At 50.4% G+C, this 21,141-nt stretch overlaps 7 protein-coding genes across 7 annotated transcripts; 5 read left to right on the top strand and 2 right to left on the bottom strand.

The window, feature by feature from the left end:
- Nucleotides 1-14: 14 nt before the first annotated feature.
- AO090011000630 (carbamoyl-phosphate synthase (glutamine-hydrolyzing) CPA2) lies at nt 15-3,834 on the top strand (the record flags this gene model as incomplete). The annotated part of the gene is made up of 3 exons (XM_001826181.3): nt 15-378; nt 610-3,665; nt 3,727-3,834. 3 exons carry the CDS (start codon nt 15-17, stop codon nt 3,832-3,834), a joined length of 3,528 nt encoding a protein of 1,175 aa, XP_001826233.1.
- Nucleotides 3,835-5,053: 1,219 nt separating this feature from the next.
- On the top strand, nt 5,054-6,025 carry AO090011000629 (S-adenosylmethionine-dependent methyltransferase; the record flags this gene model as incomplete). Its single annotated transcript, XM_001826180.3, has 1 exon — nt 5,054-6,025. The coding sequence occupies one exon, from the start codon at nt 5,054-5,056 to the stop codon at nt 6,023-6,025; it is 972 nt and encodes a 323-aa protein (XP_001826232.3).
- Nucleotides 6,026-8,236: 2,211 nt separating this feature from the next.
- Nucleotides 8,237-8,626, bottom strand: aspf8 (ribosomal protein P2; the record flags this gene model as incomplete). Its single annotated transcript, XM_001826179.1, has 2 exons — nt 8,237-8,407; nt 8,468-8,626. 2 exons carry the CDS (start codon nt 8,624-8,626, stop codon nt 8,237-8,239), a joined length of 330 nt encoding a protein of 109 aa, XP_001826231.1.
- A 686-nt stretch (nt 8,627-9,312) lies between these two features.
- On the top strand, nt 9,313-10,383 carry AO090011000625 (uncharacterized protein; the record flags this gene model as incomplete). Its single annotated transcript, XM_001826178.3, has 2 exons — nt 9,313-9,318; nt 9,373-10,383. 2 exons carry the CDS (start codon nt 9,313-9,315, stop codon nt 10,381-10,383), a joined length of 1,017 nt encoding a protein of 338 aa, XP_001826230.1.
- Nucleotides 10,384-11,629: 1,246 nt separating this feature from the next.
- On the top strand, nt 11,630-12,394 carry AO090011000624 (ATP-dependent (S)-NAD(P)H-hydrate dehydratase; the record flags this gene model as incomplete). Its single annotated transcript, XM_001826177.3, has 1 exon — nt 11,630-12,394. One exon carries the CDS (start codon nt 11,630-11,632, stop codon nt 12,392-12,394), a length of 765 nt encoding a protein of 254 aa, XP_001826229.3.
- Nucleotides 12,395-14,256: 1,862 nt separating this feature from the next.
- Nucleotides 14,257-16,853, bottom strand: AO090011000622 (DNA replication licensing factor MCM7; the record flags this gene model as incomplete). The annotated part of the gene is made up of 4 exons (XM_001826176.1): nt 14,257-14,325; nt 14,388-16,299; nt 16,351-16,481; nt 16,533-16,853. 4 exons carry the CDS (start codon nt 16,851-16,853, stop codon nt 14,257-14,259), a joined length of 2,433 nt encoding a protein of 810 aa, XP_001826228.1.
- Nucleotides 16,854-17,314: 461 nt separating this feature from the next.
- Nucleotides 17,315-21,118, top strand: pex1 (AAA family ATPase peroxin 1; the record flags this gene model as incomplete). The annotated part of the gene is made up of 4 exons (XM_023233035.1): nt 17,315-17,425; nt 17,489-17,728; nt 17,787-17,865; nt 17,925-21,118. The coding sequence occupies 4 exons, from the start codon at nt 17,315-17,317 to the stop codon at nt 21,116-21,118; spliced, it is 3,624 nt and encodes a 1,207-aa protein (XP_023093578.1).
- Nucleotides 21,119-21,141: the final 23 nt, after the last annotated feature.

The raw sequence follows: 21,141 nt of genomic DNA, 5'->3' as shown, positions 1-21,141 counted from the left end.
CAGCGCCCTGCGCAATGGTTCTCACTACTCGGTGCGGGCAGGCCACGGCCTCCCTTCTGCGTCAGCGTTGTCTGGCTGAATCTCGCCGATCCACACTTGCTCTGCGCCCATTTTCCTCTCAAACTACTGCCCATTCGGCGGCATCGAGTCTGCGATTGCAGCAGAAGACCCCTTCGCCATGGAGGCCCCAGCAGCTTCGCTCCTTCTCTAGTGCAATTAGTCGCCTGGCGTCGGAGTCGACAAATGCCCCCTCCGCTGAAAGCTACCTTGCCAGTGGCATCGTAAAGCCAGGTCGCAATCTGGTCGATGTGAAGAAGGTCCTTGTTATCGGTAGTGGTGGTCTGAGTATCGGACAGGCTGGAGAGTTTGACTATTCCGGTAAGTTATAAAGTCCAGTATATCTATATTATCCGATACGGCCTCGGCTATCATCTATCCATTGTACCAATTGGATGATCTCCTCATTTGTGCAATTAAACATCGAAACCTGGCACGAGGGAGCTGTACCAATCGGTTGGAAATGAGCGCAGCGGCGACCGAGATACAGTCGGGACGGTTGGGTATTGTAACTCAATAACGGTAACTAATGCTGGTTTTCGAATGTTATAGGCTCCCAGGCTCTCAAGGCTCTTAAAGAAGCTGGAGTGGAGTCCGTTTTGATCAACCCTAATATCGCAACGATTCAGACCGATCACAAGCTTGCAGACGAAGTTTACTACCTTCCAGTTACTCCTGAATATGTCACCTACGTCATTGAGAGGGAAAGACCGGACGCTATCTTCCTTTCCTTCGGTGGACAGACCGCTCTGAACCTGGGTGTGCAGATGAACCGCATGGGTATCTTTGAACGTTATGGTGTGAGAGTTTTGGGAACGAGCATCAAGACTCTGGAGACTAGTGAGGACCGTGATCTTTTCGCCAAGGCGCTGAACGAGATCAACATTCCCATTGCCGAGTCCATTGCTGTTAACACTGTTGACGAGGCCTTGAAGGCCGCCGAGGAAGTTGGCTATCCCATTATCGTTCGTTCCGCATATGCTCTTGGTGGTTTGGGTTCTGGATTTGCCAACAACCCCGAGGAATTGAGGAACCTGGCATCCCGCTCTTTGACCCTTGCTCCTCAGATTTTGGTTGAGAAGTCCCTTCGAGGCTGGAAGGAGGTTGAGTATGAAGTTGTGCGTGATGCTGACAACAACTGTATCACTGTTTGCAACATGGAGAACTTTGACCCCCTGGGTATTCACACTGGTGACAGTATTGTCGTTGCTCCCAGTCAGACTCTGTCCGACGAGGAGTATCACATGCTTCGTACGGCTGCCATTAAGATCGTCCGCCATTTGGGTGTCGTTGGTGAATGTAACGTGCAGTATGCCTTGCAACCCGATGGCTTGGACTACCGTGTGATCGAGGTCAACGCTCGTCTCTCTCGCTCTTCTGCTTTGGCATCTAAAGCTACCGGTTACCCTCTAGCCTACACCGCTGCGAAGATCGGTCTGGGCCATACTCTGCCCGAGCTGCCCAATGCTGTGACGAAGACCACCACCGCGAACTTCGAGCCTAGTTTGGATTACATTGTTACCAAGATCCCCCGGTGGGATTTGAGCAAGTTCCAGCATGTCAACCGGGATATTGGAAGTGCTATGAAGTCGGTTGGTGAGGTGATGGCCATTGGTCGTACTTTCGAAGAATCTTTCCAGAAGGCTATCCGTCAGGTTGACCCTCGATTCGTTGGTTTCCAGGGTGACAAGTTCGAGAACTTGGACGAGGTCTTGCAGAACCCTACCGATCGCCGTTGGTTGGCAGTCGGCCAGGCTATGCTCCACGAGAACTACTCGGTCGATAAGGTTCATGAGCTGACCAAGATTGATAAGTGGTTCCTCTACAAGCTTCAGAACATCGTTGACTGCCATAATGAACTTAAGGAAATTGGCAGCCTCTTCGGCATTCAGAAGGAGACCATGCTCAAGGCGAAGAAGCTTGGTTTCTCTGACAAGCAGATCTCCCTCCTTGTCGGAGCATCCGAAGACGATGTCCGTGCGCGCAGAAAGAGCTTTGGCATCACCCCATGGGTGAAGAAGATTGATACTCTTGCTGCTGAGTTTCCTGCTGACACTAACTACCTATACACCACCTATAACGCCACTTCCCATGATGTTACTTTCGATGACCATGGTATTATCATCCTGGGAAGCGGTGTCTACCGTATTGGAAGCTCTGTCGAGTTCGACTGGTGTGCAGTTAACGCCACCCTTTCTCTCAGGAACATGGGCAAGAAGACCGTTATGATCAACTACAACCCTGAGACCTACTCTACCGATTTCGACACTGCTGACAAGCTCTACTTCGAAGAACTCAGCTACGAACGTGTCATGGATATCTACGAACTCGAGACTGCCAGCGGTGTCGTTGTGTCCGTCGGTGGCCAGCTGCCACAGAACATTGCCCTTCGTCTTCAGGAGACTGGTGGCGCTAACGTTCTCGGTACTGACCCTGTTGATATTGACAAGGCTGAGGATCGTCACAAGTTCTCTTCGATCCTGGATAGCATTGGTGTCGACCAGCCTGCCTGGAAGGAACTCACTTCAGTTGCTGATGCCGAACGTTTCGCCGAGTCTGTCGGCTACCCTGTCCTAGTCCGCCCCAGTTATGTCCTGTCTGGTGCTGCCATGAACGTCATCTACAGCCAGGATGAGCTCAAGGAGAAGCTTCTTAATGCTAGCGCTGTCTCCCCTGACCACCCTGTCGTCATCACTAAGTTCATTGAGGGCGCACAGGAAATTGATGTCGACGCTGTTGCTTCGAATGGTAAGCTCCTGCTGCATGCTGTCAGTGAGCACGTTGAGCCAGCTGGTGTCCACTCTGGTGATGCCACTCTTGTTCTTCCTCCAGCCTATCTCGATGAGTCAGTCATGGGCCGTGTCAAGGAGATTGCTGAGAAGGTTGCTAAGGCCTGGAACATCACCGGTCCTTTCAACATGCAGATCATCAAGGCCGACCAGGAAGGTGCCCAGCCTGAGTTGAAGGTTATTGAGTGCAACCTGCGTGCTTCCCGTTCCTTCCCCTTCGTCAGCAAGGTTCTAGGCACCAACTTCATCGATACTGCCACCAAGGCCCTTGTTGGCCGTGACGTTCCTGAGCCTGTAGACCTCATGACCGAGAAGCGTGACTATGTCGCTACTAAGGTCCCTCAGTTCAGCTGGACTCGTCTTGCTGGTGCTGACCCCTTCCTTGGCGTCGAGATGTCCAGTACTGGTGAGATTGCTTGCTTCGGTAAGGACTTGGTTGAGGCCTACTGGGCATCTCTCCAGTCCACCATGAACTTCCGTGTCCCTGAGCCCGGTGAGGGTATCCTGCTTGGTGGTGACATCAAGAACCCCGCTCTGGCCAAGATTGTTGAATACCTTCAGCCATTGGGCTACAAGTTCTTCGCCGCTAGCGCCTCTGTTAAGGATCACATTGAGTCCACTGCCAAGGAAAGTGTTTCCGTGCAGGTGATTGAGTTCCCCAAGAAAGACAAGCGTGCACTGCGCGAGGTCTTCGAGAAGTATAACATCCGTGGTACCTTTAACCTTGCTAAGACCCGGGGCAAGACCCTGCTGGATGAGGACTACGTCATGAGACGTAACGCCGTCGACTTCGGTGTTCCTCTGTTCATGGAGACCAAGGTATGTTAGACCCACGTTGTATCTGCCAGGTTTTATTGATGCTAATCATGTTTCTTTACAGACTGCTCTCCTCTTTGCCCAGGCCATGAGCGAGAAGCTGCCCCGTGCCGAGGGTATGCCTTCTGAGGTCCGCAGCTGGTCTGAGTTCGCCGGCGGCAAGCTTCTGTAAATCAGCATTGCGGTCTTAAAACAAAAGTTTTTGTCAACATAATAATCACCTGATGTTGTTTCTATTTTCTTCAAGGCACGGAATAGCCGTCTGGTTTGGCGTAGTGGAGAAGGCTCTACTCTACATTGATAGACTTTTTATTTGGCCTTGACAAAGCACCTTTGACGGGAAAGGTGGCTATGCTCATGTACTCCGGTGGAACTTGTTTCTCTTTGTTATTGTTATCCATTTATGATTCCTCCCAGTAGGCAGGCTTTGTGCGTGAGCGAGAAAAGCATCCTGTGGGCTTCCTCTGAATTGATCGTTATGATTCACATGTGTATAGTATTTTTGAAATATCTGATCAAGACCTCTCTTCTCCAGCCATGTCTACACTGTAATCATCTTGTATTGTTCTCTGAGGGGAGTCCTTGACGTGAACTGACTAAGCATCGCGGGATCGCCCTAAGTTAACCTTTCAGCTTTTATTGTTCCAAGTGTCTACCCTATTCCAAAGAAAGTATACATAAAACTTATTGGACTGTGTCCGAGGTCATTGGCGAATGAAACCAGAATATCATGCCTCTAGAAAACCCCCTCCCCTCCGTACACACTAGAGCCACACCAGGCCCAGCACCTGGTGGTTTGGGAAGAGGTCTTTTTGCTTCAACTACCATCAAAGTTGGCGAAGATGTTTTGAACATTACCAGTCCATTTGTAGCTGTGTTAGATACGCCACGACTGAGTGACACATGTTCAGGATGTCTTGGGAGCGGACCTTTTCATCACAGCGGTCCTCTGAAAAACTGTACCGGATGCAAAGTGGTAAAGTATTGTGACAGGGTCTATACTCCATGCTACAAATATTATCCCTCAAAACCAGTCACTGACACATGTACCAGGAATGCCAAAGAAAAGATTGGAAGTTTGCCCACGCACACGAATGCGCAATCTTCAAGAACCTAAACCCTCGCATTTTGCCGAGTAACGCTCGTGCTCTTCTACGGATGATCGTGCGCACTGCGCATAAAAAATACACCAATGGGGAACTAGAGCTTTTCTCACAACTTGAGACTCACATCTCGGAAATCCGTGACCAGAGTCCGGAGCAATGGGAGCGTATTGCTTTATCTTCCAAGGCCGTCAAGGCTTACTCTGGAACAGATATGAAGGAAGAAACGATATCCGCCTTTGGTGCTAAAGTGAGCAAGACATCTCAGCCCGAGCTCTCGGCGTCCCCATGTCCCAAGTTGTTGCTAACGTACTTATCAAGCTGGAACTAAACTCCTTCAACTTCACCAACATTCTCTCCGACCGCATCGGTCTCTACCTACACCCCTACGCCGCCCTCATCAACCACAGCTGCAACTACAACGCCGCCGTCACCTTCGACAGCGACAACCTGTACATAAAAGCCACCCGCCCCATCCAAAAAGGCGACCAAATCTTCATCTCCTACATCGACGCCACAAACCCCGTCAAACTCCGGCGCTCCGAACTCCGCGAACGCTACTACTTCGACTGCCACTGCGCCAAATGCGCCAAAGACCTCACAGAGCCAGAACACAGCTTCCTAGGCCCAGAAACCCAAGACGATCTTTCCGCCCTCGAAGGCGCAGAAATAGAAGCCTACGAACTTCTGAACGAATGCTCCTCGGCCGTGGAAACCGATCCCAAGAAAACGGCTAAAAGACTTCGGTCGTCTATTAAGTTCCTACGGAAGGTTGGCGCTTGGCCTGTTACGGAACAGCCTCTTGTTTCTTTGAGAGATGAGTTGATTGCTTCGTTGCTGGCGGATCAGGATATCGGTTCTGGGTTTGTGCAGGCTGCTGTAAGATATTTGCGTGTTGATCCGGTTGTTTATGGGGATGAGCGGCATCCTGTTCGTCAGTTGCATGCGTATGCGCTGGCTAGGGTGGCGGTTTCTTTGGATTATGGAGAGGATGGGGATTCTACTGGTTTGCTTGGGTTGGTGGATGTGAGAATGGAGCCTGTGTTGCTTGCTTGGTCGGTTTTGAGTCGGCTTGTGGAGCTGGAGGATGAGGCTTGTACTGTGCCGAGCTTTAAGACGATGGTTAGGTGGTTGTTTGATGATGTGAATGAGAGGTTTAAGGGGGATAAGAAGAAACCAGAGGACAGGGGAGATGACATAAGGAGGGAGTGGGAGAAGATTGAACTGCTTGTTGACAGAGCGCTTGAGAAGGGATATTAATGTGGATCGGCCTTGTCGTGGGGGTTTGTGTCTTTAGATTGGGGACAAGTTTACCCCGGGGTTAGCTTGGTGACTTACATACCGGCATAGGTATGGGTTCCAAGCGTGGCTTGCATTAGATGGAGACACCAGGTGGGTTCATGGAAGCCTTATCAGATGGATACATGTCATAATGTCAATTATATATGCCAAGATTGCATGCAAGGACCCAGGGCTACGATAGTCGAGTCTTGGTGCAAGGCATCCTACGAGATAAGACTGATAACGAAATTGATGTCAAAGAAAAAGAAATCGTTAAATTAGACCCCGCTCCCTTGGATAATAGGAAGGGAACAGGCGGTCTTGCCTCGTCCCTTTAGGGCTAAGGACTGAAGATCTCCTCAACATTGGAGTAGGAATCCGTGGTTCGTTCACATGCCGACAAGACCTTTATATTGAGATGCAAACAGCTGACCCGCACTTGACATACAAGTTGGATGAACCCAAATAGGCACAAATGGTATCCATCGCTTTTGATTTCTTCTCCCAACACAACCGGACGCCCGATCCTCCACGCGACACTCCTGAAAGCTTTTCTTCTTTACTTGAGGGGAATGAAACGAGAAGAGTGGGTGGCACCGATACCGGGACGACCGTGCTTGACGGGCTTGCTGTGTGGTTGTTAGATTGTGACCTTTGACGCAAAGAGGATCTGAACGGAGGCGGAACGTACTAGGAGATGGAGAATTCTCCAAGGTAGTGGCCAACCATCTCGGGCTTGACTTCGATCTGGTTGAACTCCTTACCGGAGTAGATACCGATAACGGAGCCGATCATCTCGGGGACGATGATCATGTCACGGAGGTGAGTCTTGACGAGGTCGGGCTTCTCGTTGGGCTTGGCCTCCTGCTTGGCCTTACGGAGCTTCTTGATGAGGCCCATAGGCTTGCGCTTCAGACCACGGTTGAACCTACGGCGAGCGCGGGCGTGCACGACATCGCGGAGCTGTTCGGAAGAGAGGTCGAGGAGCCTGTAATACGTCCATGTCAGAAACGGCACCATTGCAAACATTTCCATCCGTTACACCCGACTCCCACGAGGATAAACAATCGTATCTTAGATGCCATCGGTCATATCGCTCGTTCGGAGTCGGGAGTAGGTGGTACCGGAGCTTGTTCAAGTTGTCACATACTGGTCGAGGTCAATACCGCGGTAGGAAAACTTGCGGAAGGTTCTCTTGGCCTTGATAGCTGTAAATCAATAACCAGTCAGCGCCTTGTTCGATTTATTCCTCGGTGATTTCCCGTTGCATCGCGTTTGCCGGATTCATTTTCGCCCCCTTCGTTCCAAAGCTCATCCATTTATATCCAAGCATCCGTACGCCTCATCGTAAACGAATCCAATAAACAGCCTGTATTCCTCCATCGCGTAACAGGGAAGGGAAAGGGTTTCTCGACAACGTACCGGCAGCCTCCTCAGCGTTCTAATACATATACACGTTAGTATAAAAGTCTTTTCAACTAAGATTACTCATGCTAGACGGATATGCACTCACGTATTCGGTGTCAGCCATTTTTGCGGGTGTTCCTCTCAAGGTCGCTTTTCGAACAGCACTCGAAAAGCGAAGGGACAGTGGGTTGTCGTGTCGTGTCGCTGATGAACGTTCGTCGGGCCAACTCTTGTGCTCGACGCTGCGGTTGGGAGGTGGGCTGAGATTCGTCTAAGCGACGGCTTAGGGCTGTAAACCTAGAAACTAGGCCCGTTGTGGATTCCTGGCTGTAGGGTTATATGCCGCTAGCCCTACATTATACTTCCCTATCGGGAAATTTGAATGGATATTGTAGATTATGGCCGTTATCATTGGCTGTTGAACTAGACAATCTATGGCTCTCATTAACTGGGGCTTACGGAGTACAAGTGCCTAGGTTTGATATGTAATTAATGCGCGTAATACAATTTCGCGCCCCGTAATTCATACCTGATAGACAGAAAGTCGGCTTACGCGCATTTACGTGATATGGAACAATTCGTGGAGGTCAGATAATCTGTATTGGCTATCAAGGAGCTTTTTCAGCTCACGTATGCATAATTCGTAACTGCATCAGAGAAGTCTGAAACAAACAGACTTGACCGAAATGGGCCATTTTCCTCCCAATACTGCAAATGACTGCCAGATTTCTGTTCCCCCACGAGATATCACATATTTTTTGAGGCTCGCACGAGTGAAGGCGCTTAGTCGAAGAGACCGAAGCCCATGTCCTCATCGGACTCCTCCTTCTCTTCCTCCTTCTCCTCAGCGGCGGGGGCGTCACCACCGGCAGCGGCACCGCCAGCAGCAGGGGCAGCGGCACCAGCACCACCGGAGGGAACGGTAGCGAGCTTCTCGCTACCCTCAGTGATCAGCTGTAGTGAGTAGATGGTCAGCAGGCGCCCTATGTCTCAATCATTCAACGTATTACGAACCTGCTGGAGGTCCTTGCCCTCGAGCTCGGAGATGACCTTCTGGAGGCGCTCCTCATCGGCATCAATACCGACGGAAGAGAGAACGCTCTTGATGTCCTCAACGGAGGGGGTGGAGTTGCCAGCGAGGGCGAGGAGGAGGTAAGCGGCAAGGTGCTTCATTTTGAATCTGTGCAAGAATAACTTTTGTTAGAAATGAACCTTCGCCGAGTACAATAAGATCAATGAGATCGCAGCGCGATGCTCCAGGTTTGTCAAACATACAGATTTGTTTAATATGTGAACACGAGAATCAATCGATTTAACCGCAAGTTGGGCGGAGACTGAAACGTCGAGTTCGCTGAGGGTTAGCGATGTGGATGGAGGAAAGTCGAAGATTCGGATCGCCAAAATCGCAAGAAAAGTGCGTTGCGGCTGGTGGATGTGGCTCGTGGCCCAGGCTCCTCTAAGCGAGCCTGTGGCGCATGCATGCTTTGAAGGGTAGCATTCTTACTAAGGGTTCTTCCGGATGACTTGGTCCGGCACGTGATCAGTCGCTTCTAGAAGACAGGATGGCGACTCGCTGTAACTTATTTAAACCGCCGGCGCTCTCGTCTTAACGGCATCGTCAGTCTATCCTCTGTGTATCTCAAGGCTTCGACGTCTTCCTCAATTCAACCTAGCTTCTTTGGTTGAGTTAGGGTGAGAAGACGGCCAATCTCGAAGTCTCGAGCTTTGAAACTTCAGGTTCTGCCTCAGAAGAAGTCATGAAGTTAATCCGTCACACTAACCACCGACGGTGAATCTGCCCTCATCACTTCTTCCCTGAGACTGAGATCTGCGCATCTACACCTGCCTTAGGCGTCAAGATGAGTGTAGGAGCGCCTAATCCCGCTATGCTGGTAATGTTTCGCTGATTTATGGGGCAGTTCCTCGATTCCGTTCTTTCATCTATCGAGACGGGTAAACCGTCTCCACTACCGCCAGTCACTACCACACAATCAGCGCCCGTCTCATCCTCAACTGCCAAATCGGAGGCCCGCAGGCCCAGCACGACCCCTCGTGATGTCACTGAGCGGACAAGTAATGCTGCAGGTACGAAACGCAAGGCTGAGGAGCTGCTGCAACGTCCTCAAAAGCCTCTCACCCAGACGTCTATCAAACAACCACTTTCTAGACCAATGGCTGCGGCTGCGGCTCCTAAGCCCCGTCCTACTTCTACACCAGCTGCGAGGCCCGCTATAAAGAGCACTATATCAACGTCATCGGCATCACAGAAAGCAGCCCCGGTATCTTCAAAACCTCCCCCGAAGGGGTCGTTCGCGGAGATTATGGCAAAGGCAAAGGAACTGCAGCAGAAAGCCCCAACGCAAGCGGGCATGTTCAAGCATCAGGCCGTACCTAAAGAGAAGCTTAGCAAGATGGAACGCAAGAAACGAGCAATGGAAGCACAAGCGAAGGGAAAAGACGCACGATCGGCAAAGAAACCCGGCGCCACGTCCGGTCCAGCAACAGGTAGCAAAGTCGGTGATGTAAAGCCTGCCAGGAAACGCGAACCTGAAGAGCTGTCGTACAAGGGTACCGCAAGGCCAACACCGTCTGCGGTACCGGAATACAGAGGTACGGCTGGCTTACCCGCCCGAAGTAATCCAACCGATCGGAAAGCACAGGCTCGATCGAGCAAACGATCTAGGATGGACGAATATCTTGGAACAGACGAGGAAGACGAGGGAGAATATGCAAATGACTACGATGACTACTACTCAGATGCATCCTCGGATATGGAAGGTGGATTTAACGATGTGGAGGAGGAGGAAGCAGCCGCATTGGCCGCTGCAAGGAAAGAAGATGAAGAAGAATGGCGTGCGGAGCTTGCAGCCAAGCAAGCAAAGCTGGAGCGCCAGAGGAAGCTCTCTACATTGGCGTCCCGAAGACGTTGAGGCTACAAACCAGTCTTCTCCCTTCATTTTGCTTTTTTCTTTGTTAGTAATTCCTGTTAAACTTCTTCAGCACATTTTACTTTTGGCTTGGAACGGAGCATCAGCGAGAAATACCCGAGGGTGCATTACATATGACATCTCATCTTTTCCCCCTTATCTCTTACTTTCTCTTCTCTTTAGGGCAACTTCTGTTTATGATATGTTTTTTTGAGTCCTTCTGTGCATTAGCGAGCGTCATGGTGTTGATAGATAGGGTGGCAACGCTGCTCTTAGTGTTATCTTCTTTTCCTTCCGTTGGAATAACCCTATCCGGTGTTTTTGCGTCCTGTTTACTAGGTGGGGAGAGGCGTCATTCTTACATCTTATGCTTGTTTATTAAATTTCTATGAGAACTGGAACCGATGGACAGGATTCTTATCGCCGGATCAGCCCCACTTAGTAGGCGGTGACATCACAGGCCATGGTCCTCTTCTTGCTTGCTACTCTTGCACCTCACCTCTTGCTCTCTTCCTCTTCTATCCTCTCATGATCAACTTCCTCCCTGTTACTCCATGTGTTGATTCTTTCAATTGAATAGCAAGGTTCTGTAATATAGTTCATCATGGAGGTTCATCATATAACGACTTCGCCCAAGATTCTCTTCAGCAAGGTACGCAAGATTGTGCCGCCTATGCTGGAGAAATTCCACAAAGGTCTGCCTTCCTCATTCCACAGTTGGCGATTCAGGTTCTCGTACCACAGCAAAAGAACTCTGTGTTAATAGTAAAGCCAGGCCAGCATGGACGTGTTGCCGTTATTGGAGGATCACTAGAGTACGTCCACTCCTCCAACGTGAGTATGTACAGGTCGTATTGACAGAGCTCAAGTTACACAGGGGCTCCATATTTCTCTTCCATGGCTTCGGCTCGACTAGGTATGTGACTGAACAACGTTCATGAGGGTGATTACGTTGACTAAGCTCTGTAGGCTGCGATATGGTAGGATGCCTGAATCTATCTCATCATTCATGCGACGATTCCTGACAAAGAGCAGAGTCATGTTATCTGTGAGCGATCTGCGGCGACTGTAAGCTTATGCTGTGCCATGTCAAATTGCTTGGGCGTTGAATGTCTTATCTCACCAATCTATCCAGGTCATTAAGTCTTATTCTCCGAACCTGATGGTTCATCCTATACTACCAAGTAGCGAGTCTGTAAAGGACCCCAATTCGATTGATGCGCCTAATCTTGCTAGCCCCATCGTGGCAATGCTATCTCGCCTCCATGCCCTAGTAGTGGGACCGGGATTGGGTCGTGACGGGGTTACGCTGAAAGTGGTGACGGAGGTCTTGAAGGAGGCGCGGTCCCGCTCAATACCGTTTGTCTTAGATGCCGATGGACTACTACTTGTCACCGAGCAACCAGATCTTGTTAAAGGATACAAGGATTGTATCTTGACGCCTAATGTTAACGAGTTCAGCCGTTTAGCCAAAGCGTTGAATATCGAGGTTCCCAGCATAGCCCAGATTGAGTCTGATGGCGGTGACAAGACGAGCCGAGAAACCGAAGCCTGTGAGAAACTGTCGCAAGCTCTTGGTGGCGTGACGATAATCCAAAAGGGACCTCACGATGTGATCTCAAACGGTGTAACGAGCCTCGTCAACGATATCGTCGGAGGATTGAAGCGCAGTGGAGGCCAGGGAGATACGCTCACGGGATCGTTGGGCACGCTGCTGGCGTGGCGAGCGGCTTATCACAACGGACTTTGGGATTCCGGTGAGAAGGATAACCAAAAGGAGGCGCAGAGTAAGCAAGATATTCAGGCGGAGCTTGAGTCATCAGACAAGAGAATGTCCCCAGCAACAACCTTGCTGCTTGCTGCCTGGGCAGGCAGTGGGATTACGAGAGAGTGTTCTCGCCGCGCCTTTGAGGCGAAGGGCAGGAGCATGCAGGCCAGTGACCTCACTGATGAGGTCCACGAGAGTTTTTTGGAGTTGATCGGTGAGCCGGAACAATCGAAGATGCGTCTGTAGACTCTCTTCATGTCTCGCAATAGATGATTTACGCAAGCCATACATCTTAGTTGCACTCCATAAATCATGAGTTTAGAGTTTAGGGTACCGTAATTTAGCTTCTCGCCTTAGATTTCCTAGTCTTCATGGACGAACACTCACGTCTAGAGCCACTATAAATAGTACATTCATTAACTACAGCCAATGAAGTTAAGAAGCAGTCAGGTGAGCACAGCATTGAGAGCCAAATCACCGACAAGTCCAACCATGTACATACAAAAGAAGGAGTCATTGACTCGGATTCCTCGCTATGAACTCGCCACCATTCGCCATGTTCCAGGATGGCCCTCGCCGATATACGAGAGCGGCAGCAACGAACATGTCTAGCCATCTCAACATGCCGTGCGGAAATGACAGCCTCTTTCATCGATCCAACCACGGTACAAACAAGAAAAATCTACGAAAAAAGATTGTAGAGTGCTGACAACTCAAGAGTGACATCTCAAGCTAGTCTCCCTGCCACTTGCGTCATCCACACTTTTAGAGAACAACCACGTCGGTACATGTATCCGGCAAAGAAATACCACGTCAAAGCTCAGTAGTTACAAAGTCTAGACTCGAGATCCGAGAATCTCTCCCCCGCATTATCGCCTCAAGCGAATGCTAGCTCGACATCATGGCACTGGTTCCTTTGTCCCATGTTCCAGAGCTCGTATCCGAAGCAGCCAGTTTGTGGCTCCCAACTCAATTGCTGAGCATGACAACCTCTAGAAGCAAAGAGAGACATGTATTGGAAAATAGCGTCCTCGCCTTCAACCCTTCTCCAAGGTCGTACTTGGAGGCCTAGCTTACTACGGCAAAGTTCTAGTCTCCTCACACCGAGCCATCCGTCGCATGACAGTTCCCAAAATAGAGGAAACAAAAGGTATATAAGACGCAATGAAGACCGGCATACTCAAACCGAGACAGAGCATCAGACAGGCAAAGAATCATCTACTCTTCAGTTGAAAGCTCATACCCAAAGTCTACCCACTTCCCAATCTACACTCTATACTCTTCTCAATACTACCTTGATAACGCACACGTAACCACAAATATGCAAACCCTCTCCATTCTCACTACCCTCCTGTTGGCGACCTCCTCCCTCGTCCTCGCCAATCCCACCAAGCCCGTTTGCGGCACCTGCAACCCTCTGTCGGGCCAAAACAACTGCGACATCACGACTTCGTGCATCAACACGGGCACCCGGTTCCATTGCGCCTGTCGCGCGGGCTACAAGGCGTCGAAGGACAACAATGATATCACCAAGCAGTTCCGGTTGAACATGCCCAATTACCAGTTCCTGGTCTTTACTCCGGAGTCGACTGTGTGTAATACGCTCTGCGATAACCCGTACGGAGCGAGCCCGAATTTGTGTGCCGAGGTGCCGATTCAGAATAGGTGCGAGGTTTAGGAGATGCATCAATAGATTATGGTTGGTGGGAATTGGTGACTATGCAGGTAGATAATGGGTGGTTGAAGGTGGTGGAGCGGTACTTGGTCGGTACTTTGATATGCATGGCTGTTGTCAGGGTTAATCTACATTCCTTTGTTGAGCTTAGCGCTATAGCTTCACTTTGTCGTTCCTTAACCAGAGCTCTAATTGAGATGTTGATTCTGTACCCACTGATACTCTTGGAAATCATAATGAGGTATATATTGGTCCTAGACTCCATTGAGATACATTATGCACCATAACACCTGTGCCAAATCTAGCCTCTGGAAGAATCATCAATTCGGAACAATAGATAAAGAACGATAAACCGTGATTAGCCCCGATCAACTCATGGCAAGTAAACATTAGAGATTCTTTTTCGATGAGAACTATGGTGGAATACCCGTCTTTACATATCCATTTCCGCATCACCACCAACAAACATAAGACGTGTGCCGTTGCCATTGACTTGCCAGATCTGAGTGAACATCGTGTTAGCAACTGTCGAACTAGAAAAGGGGTTTTGTTGGAAATACTTACTCCTAACTGGTCATACTCGTCGATGGTCATCGTGAGCTGATCTTCAGTAAAGCCCTTAGCAAGCACACGTTCTCTGATCCTCCGCATATTGAGCTCGCCATCTTCGCCCACGGCTGCCGCACCGCTCTCCCACATGGAGCGAATGAGGTGGTAAATCTTGCTGCTGGGAGTCTGATCCGCAGTTCCCTGGCCATCGTTAGACAAAGACGCCTTGCTGACCTCAACAAGACGTAGTGCCTCATCCACGTCCTCCGGAACAACCTCCTCGCTAAAGCGAAGACGAGCGAGAGCCTGTGAAAGACGAACAACGCCCAGTAAAGTACGTGGAGTAACATGGGCGAATTGCTTCTTCTCGCTCTCATCGACCTTCTGCTGTTTCCTCATTCTAACATATGCACCGACCATGTAGTCCGAGACGGATGCAGGAACGACGGGCCGGTAGGTACGTGCCTTCGCAATGTATTGGCGAACCTCGCTAGGGGTAAACATGACACCAGCATCTTCATTTTCGGGGTGCTTATTATGCATATGGACGTAAGTGACGTGATGTGCCAGTTCTTCATCGGAATCGCGTGAGGGAGTGTCGAGAATAAGGAACATGACATCGAAACGTGAAAGCAAAGCAGCAGGAAGGTTGATATTCTCGACGGGAGAAACACGTGGGTTATACCGCCCGTAAAGCGGGTTAGCAGCCGCCAAGATAGACGTGCGAGCATTGAGAGTGGTTGTGATTCCTGCCTTGGAGATTGAAATCGTCTGTTGCTCCATTACTTCGTGGATGGCAGTTCTGTCAGAGTCATCCATCTTATCAAACTCATCAATACAACAAATGCCATTGTCCGCCAGGACCAATGCACCTCCCTCCAATACCATCTCATCCGTCACAGGATCTCTCATCACAGCGGCCGTGAGACCGACGCCGCTGCTTCCTCGGCCCGTAGTGTACACGCCTCGAGGAGCGACCTTAGCAATATACTTCAGCAACTGAGACTTGGCAACACCAGGATCACCCATCAAACAAATGTTGATATCACCACGAATGTGCATGCCATCACCCATCTCTTTTGTGACACCTCCAATGAGCAAAAGAAGCAAGGCCTTCTTCACGTCAAGGTGGCCATAGATCTCAGGGGCAATCGAGCGTGCCAGATACTCATACATGTTCCCAGACTTCTGGTGTTGTTCGATCTTGCGAAGAGTCCGGCTGTCCATCGCGAGTTCGTTGTAAGACTTCTTATGTTGCGTAATATGCTGAGCCTCCATGTAGGTGTCAGTCAACAATCCAGCACGGATGGCTCTGAACCCGGTGTACGGGGTGGGCAGGAAGATTCCTGCAATATCAACCACATCACCAGGGTTCAATTGTCGTGTCAGGCTGCCATGACAGTGAACAGTCATTGTGCGTGGAATATGACCAACGGGAACCTGATCTGCCATCTCCTGAATCTTCACTTCTTGGAAAGGAACGAACTTCGAAGCACGAGTAGACAAGAACAGCTGTCCCTTGGAGTTGTTCTGCTTACACTCATCTGACATGCACTCTGTCATGGGAAGGTATGACTTCGTAGTGATTGGTTGAAAGACCTCAGACCCACAGCGATCACAAGTGTAGGCATTGATTTGGACGGCTGGCTTTACATCCGACACACGAGTAGTTATGCCTCGGACAGTGATCAAGCCACCAAGATATTCTGCTCGTACATTTCGAACCGCAAGGGCTTTGGATTCACGTTCACTGCTTGATCCGGAAGGAGTAATTGGCTTGAAGTTCAGGGTGTATCGACGGGTTAACTCAGGGGGGAAGATCGAGGGCGCTGCCGCTGCGTCCATGTCGGCTTCCATGGCCATAGTCATGGCCTCGTTCCGCTTTTCACGCTGTGACATGATAACATCAAGTACATCATCCTTGAATCTGTATTCGATCAGCATTGGGTTCACCTAAGCCTTCGGTTTCACCACATACGTGATCTCCTTGGTTTCCTTGGGCATGACAGCATCGGCAGCCTGTGAGAGAACATCAACATAGCGCTTGGTATTCTTCTGCACGGATTCAACAAGCTTAAGGTCTGTGTCCTCCGGAAGGGATTTCTCGAACTGCCATAATGTCAGTCACTGTGTTGAGGAACCGAATAGTCGAGTACGCACGGTAGCTAGGTCATCAAGCTCAATTAAGATATTTGTGCGCTCGCGATCTGCCACATCCTGGAGCATCTGCATATACTTCAGTTTTGGTTCGCGGCGCCTGCGGCCTGATCCTTCTCTCTGGGCTCCATTCTCATCTTCCGCATCATCCATAAAGTCATATTCATCGCTGGTGCGGTCTCCGTCAATGTGTAAGTCTTCAATAGCCTCAGTCGCAGCGGATGTAGAAGCTGATTCGAATGTTTTGAAGTGCGTGAGGAAATCCTTGAAGGCGTCCAACTGCGCCGCATAGTCAACAGGAGCATGGTACTGAAGTAAAGCCATGATGCGACAATGGGATGAACCAGTTTAGTTGACAAATTAACTGGCAAGTGATGCGAATGGCGACAGTACTAGACTCGCATCGATCGGGGGGGCAGAAGGAAGCGGCGGACGTACTTTTGGTGATTTCTCGGAGAAGTTGGTAGTGGATCAATTTCGGAACCCCAGCAACCTTAGGCCCAGAAACCTGAGGCGCAAAAACACGTCGCGACACGAAAACCGACGCGTTTCCATTCCTTATATTGCACTAGTCTCAAAAAGAACTAGTATTTTATGCACGTGTATCGGAGCGGATTAAGTCTCGGTCCGAGATCTATGGGCCGGCCGGCTCGGCGAACGGCGCATGGCGGGCGCTTGATTGCGGAGTCGATGTCCGGGGACATCTTGAGCTGCGGTCTTCTCTCTTCTTCAAGAGCTCTCCGCTGCTTCTAAACAGAACACATATACCCTCACAGCGCCTGAGAATGGCGCCCAAGAAACCCTCCACCACAGCCGAGGTTGCCCTCGTACCTTTGAAGAACTGTCTAGTGAACCTGCCGCCATCGCTGGTTGCACTGCTCGTCAACGCCAATACTGTAAGCTAGCTCCTCATCTACTGTGGATGTCAATTGGCTTCGAAAATTCTAATTCTTTGCCAGGCTGCACAAAATGTGATTGTCGAGCTGCAATACCGACCTACATCCGGAAAGGCCAGCGGCAATTCGACACAACGATCATGCTATCTGGGGTGGACGGGGATGCCAAGCAAGCGGAGGCTTGCGCCAGTTGTTGGAAAAGATGGCATCAATAGCGGTCCCTCTTCTAGAGAACAGGATATCTCTACTGTCGAAATGGATACTACATTTGGCAGAGTCTTGGGCCTTACCGAAGGACAAAGGGTACGCTACGCACATTAACAACTACGCTGCATGTTTAGGTATTCTAATACGGTGCTAGGTCGGAATATTCATTCACTTGGACCCTCCGGTAGCGCATACTATTAATATCGAGCCTCTAACTCCTGAGGACTGGGAAAGTATGGTGTTCATGTTCGACAAAACTGAGATTGCATTCACTGACTCATCCCGACCACAGTCATTGAGTTGCACGCAACTTTTCTGGAGCTTAACCTTCTTTCTCAAATCCGGGCTCTTCCAAATCCAACATACAGCACGGCTCAGCCAGACCATATGCATCCTCTTGCTCTGCATCTTTCCCCGACATCCACCGCCAATATTGTCATTACGTCTCTTACGCCGGCGCCGTCGGACACCTCCCCATTCGCCAAGATAGCACCCGATGCGGAAGTTATTGTTGCTCCGAAAGTGCGTCCCAGGAATACAAGAGGGACCCGAGGGGATAGTAGAAGTGTTAATGGGAGCAGCCGGAGAAGCGTCGGGGGGAGGAGTAGCGGAAGCACCGCGCGGACAAAGAGTAAATCAGACTCGACAAGCAGAGGATGTCTCTATTTCAGAGGTATCGATCGACAGTGGACTGAGCAGTACTTCGATGGAGAGTCTGAAGATGATACCAACAAGGGCCTCCGCGTTTGGGTAGAGCCCGAGATCCTTGCGTCCAACGAACTTCGGGGAGCCAGCTGGGCTTGCATCACTATCGTTCAACCTTCCGGCCTGAAACCTCCACTTGACCCTCAACAACAACTGAATCAAGCAGAACAAAAGTCAAACGAGGCTGGTGCGCCCAGCACAAAACTCGTTGCCAAAGTGCTTCCGTGGGTAGATGCTCCGCACAGTGAACACTTGGCTATGTCTACGCTGCTGTGTTCCGCTCTAGGTGCTGAGGGCATGGTAGGTGGCATCGTCCGTGTCGAAGCAGCCCCACCCCCATTGCAAAAATCAGCTGTCAAGTCAATCAAGGTCTATCCCTTCATGGCTGACACATCGAAGAAGAAGGATGGGTTAAAATTCGGTGCTGATACCGCAGCTGCAAAGGATGCGCTAGCCGAGCGTATAAAGGTAATATACGGTAGCCCTGGTTCAGAGAAGGGGTTACTGTCGGGACCTCTGACAGATGGAATGGTTCTCCCGAAGGCAGATAATCAGACAACAGTGTCTGCATTTGATGGTGCCATTATCCGATTTGACCCTCCCCTAAAGGCCGCTTCAGAACCAACATTCGGGTGGTTGCAGGGATCAGAACAGAAGTTGTCACTTGAAGTACAGTCTGAAATTCCCCGACCTTCAGATCAGGGCTCGTCCCCTATGCCCACGGAGGATACAATACCATCCACAGTACCAGAGATGGTGGGCATCGATAAGATCATCAGACAGTCTCTTGATAACCTAACTAAGTCGTCGTCAATCTTGTTGACTGGCGGACTTGGTTCTGGAAAGACGAAGCTTAGCCATCTCCTGGCACATCGACTTCGAAAAGACCACCTCTTCAATGTGAAATACTTCTCTTGTCGCAAGCTCGTTACTGACGAGACTCGAATCTCCAATATTAAAGAGACTTTGAACCGCCTTTTTATGTCCGCCTCCTGGTGCTCTCGCCTAGGCGGGCAGTCAGTCGTGATCTTGGATGATCTCGATAAACTGTGTCCGGTGGAAACGGAGCTACAGGTTGGAGGAGATAATGGCCGCAGCCGTCAGAACAGTGAAGTGATTTGCTCTATGGTGCGAGAATACTGCTCCATGAATTCTTCGGTGGTGCTATTGGCAACTGCACAGTCGAAAGAGTCGTTGAACAACGTGATAATCGGAGGCCATGTTGCCCGTGAAATCATTCATATAAGGGCTCCGGATAAAGAAGGCCGGCGGAAGGTGCTTGAGCAGCTGACAAGTCAAGATAAAGGCGCCAGTATCACTATGAACGGCCATGCACGAGAAGCTAGTGCATCTACCCAGGGCTCATGGTTAGATCCCTCGAATCCAGATAGCCGCCCGAGCTCTGCTGGAGCAGATGGTTTTGTCTTGAGTCGTGATATAGATTTCCTTGAACTAGCTGGCAAAACGGATGGATATATGCCTGGCGACTTGGTTCTCCTGGTCTCTCGGGCGAGAAATGAGGCTTTGATCCGCTCTGTCCAAGAGCTCTCCGGAACATCAAAGGCGATCACTCTCGGTGCTGACGACTTTGAAAATGCCATCAAAGGTTTCACACCAGCCTCCCTTCGTAACGTTACTCTCACGTCTTCTACTACAACATTTGCCGGCATTGGTGGCTTGCACGAGACTCGCCAGATGCTTTTAGAGACACTCCAATACCCTACCAAGTACGCTCCGATCTTTGCACAGTGTCCGCTGCGTCTGCGGTCTGGTTTGTTACTTTATGGCTTTCCTGGTTGCGGGAAAACACTTCTGGCTAGTGCGGTGGCAGGCGAGTGTGGCCTCAATTTCATAAGTGTCAAGGGTCCTGAAATCCTGAACAAATATATCGGTGCGAGTGAGAAAAGCGTACGAGACCTGTTTGAAAGAGCTCAAGCTGCTAGGCCCTGTGTCTTGTTCTTTGATGAATTCGACAGTATAGCACCCAAGCGTGGCCATGATTCCACAGGTGTCACAGATCGCGTGGTCAACCAACTGCTCACACAGATGGATGGAGCGGAAGGGCTTTCCGGAGTCTACGTTCTCGCCGCTACTTCTCGACCGGACTTGATCGATCCAGCACTTCTGCGCCCGGGTCGTCTAGACAAGTCTTTACTCTGCGATATGCCGAACCACACAGACCGTGCTGATATCATCAAAGCTGTCAGTTCGAAGTTGGTGATGAGCGACGAAGTGGTGGCTCGCCTAGATGAAGTTGCTGCACGAACAGAGGGCTTCTCTGGAGCTGATCTTCAAGCCGTCGTCTATAACGCCCACCTTGAAGCCGTCCATGATGCTCTCGGGGATCACAATGCTGATAAGCCGGCAGCCAAAAGCAATACCAAGCAGTCGACGAGTACCAGTACCAAGTCCTTCATCCAATTTCTTTACTCCACGTCGGAGCAGGCCAACGGAACGGTGTCTATGCCTCCACCTGCAGCCGTTGCGGCCAAGCTCGACGCAATCAAGAGTGCCCGGCGGCGCCAACGGCAAATTGCGCAAGGCACAACTAACGCCGCGACTCCTGCCGCAAATGAGACCACTCAGGAAGAGCCTCGTCAAGAGATCATTATCAAATGGGAGCACATGGAGCGATCACTCAACACAACACGCAGCTCACTCAGTGCAGCAGAGCGACGGCGACTGCAGGCGATCTACCGCGAGTTCGTGGTTGGTCGGAATGGCGAGATGCCTAACGGCGAGAGTAGTCAAGAGATTGGAGGGCGAACAAGCCTGATGTGATTACACAGTGATTTATGTACAGT

The sequence above is a fragment of the Aspergillus oryzae genome, chromosome 7 (assembly GCF_000184455.2).
Source record: "Aspergillus oryzae RIB40 DNA, chromosome 7".
Taxonomy (NCBI): domain Eukaryota; kingdom Fungi; phylum Ascomycota; class Eurotiomycetes; order Eurotiales; family Aspergillaceae; genus Aspergillus; species Aspergillus oryzae.
The sequence above is the reverse complement of the archived record's forward strand: the minus strand, read 5'-3'. Positions and strand labels throughout refer to the sequence as shown.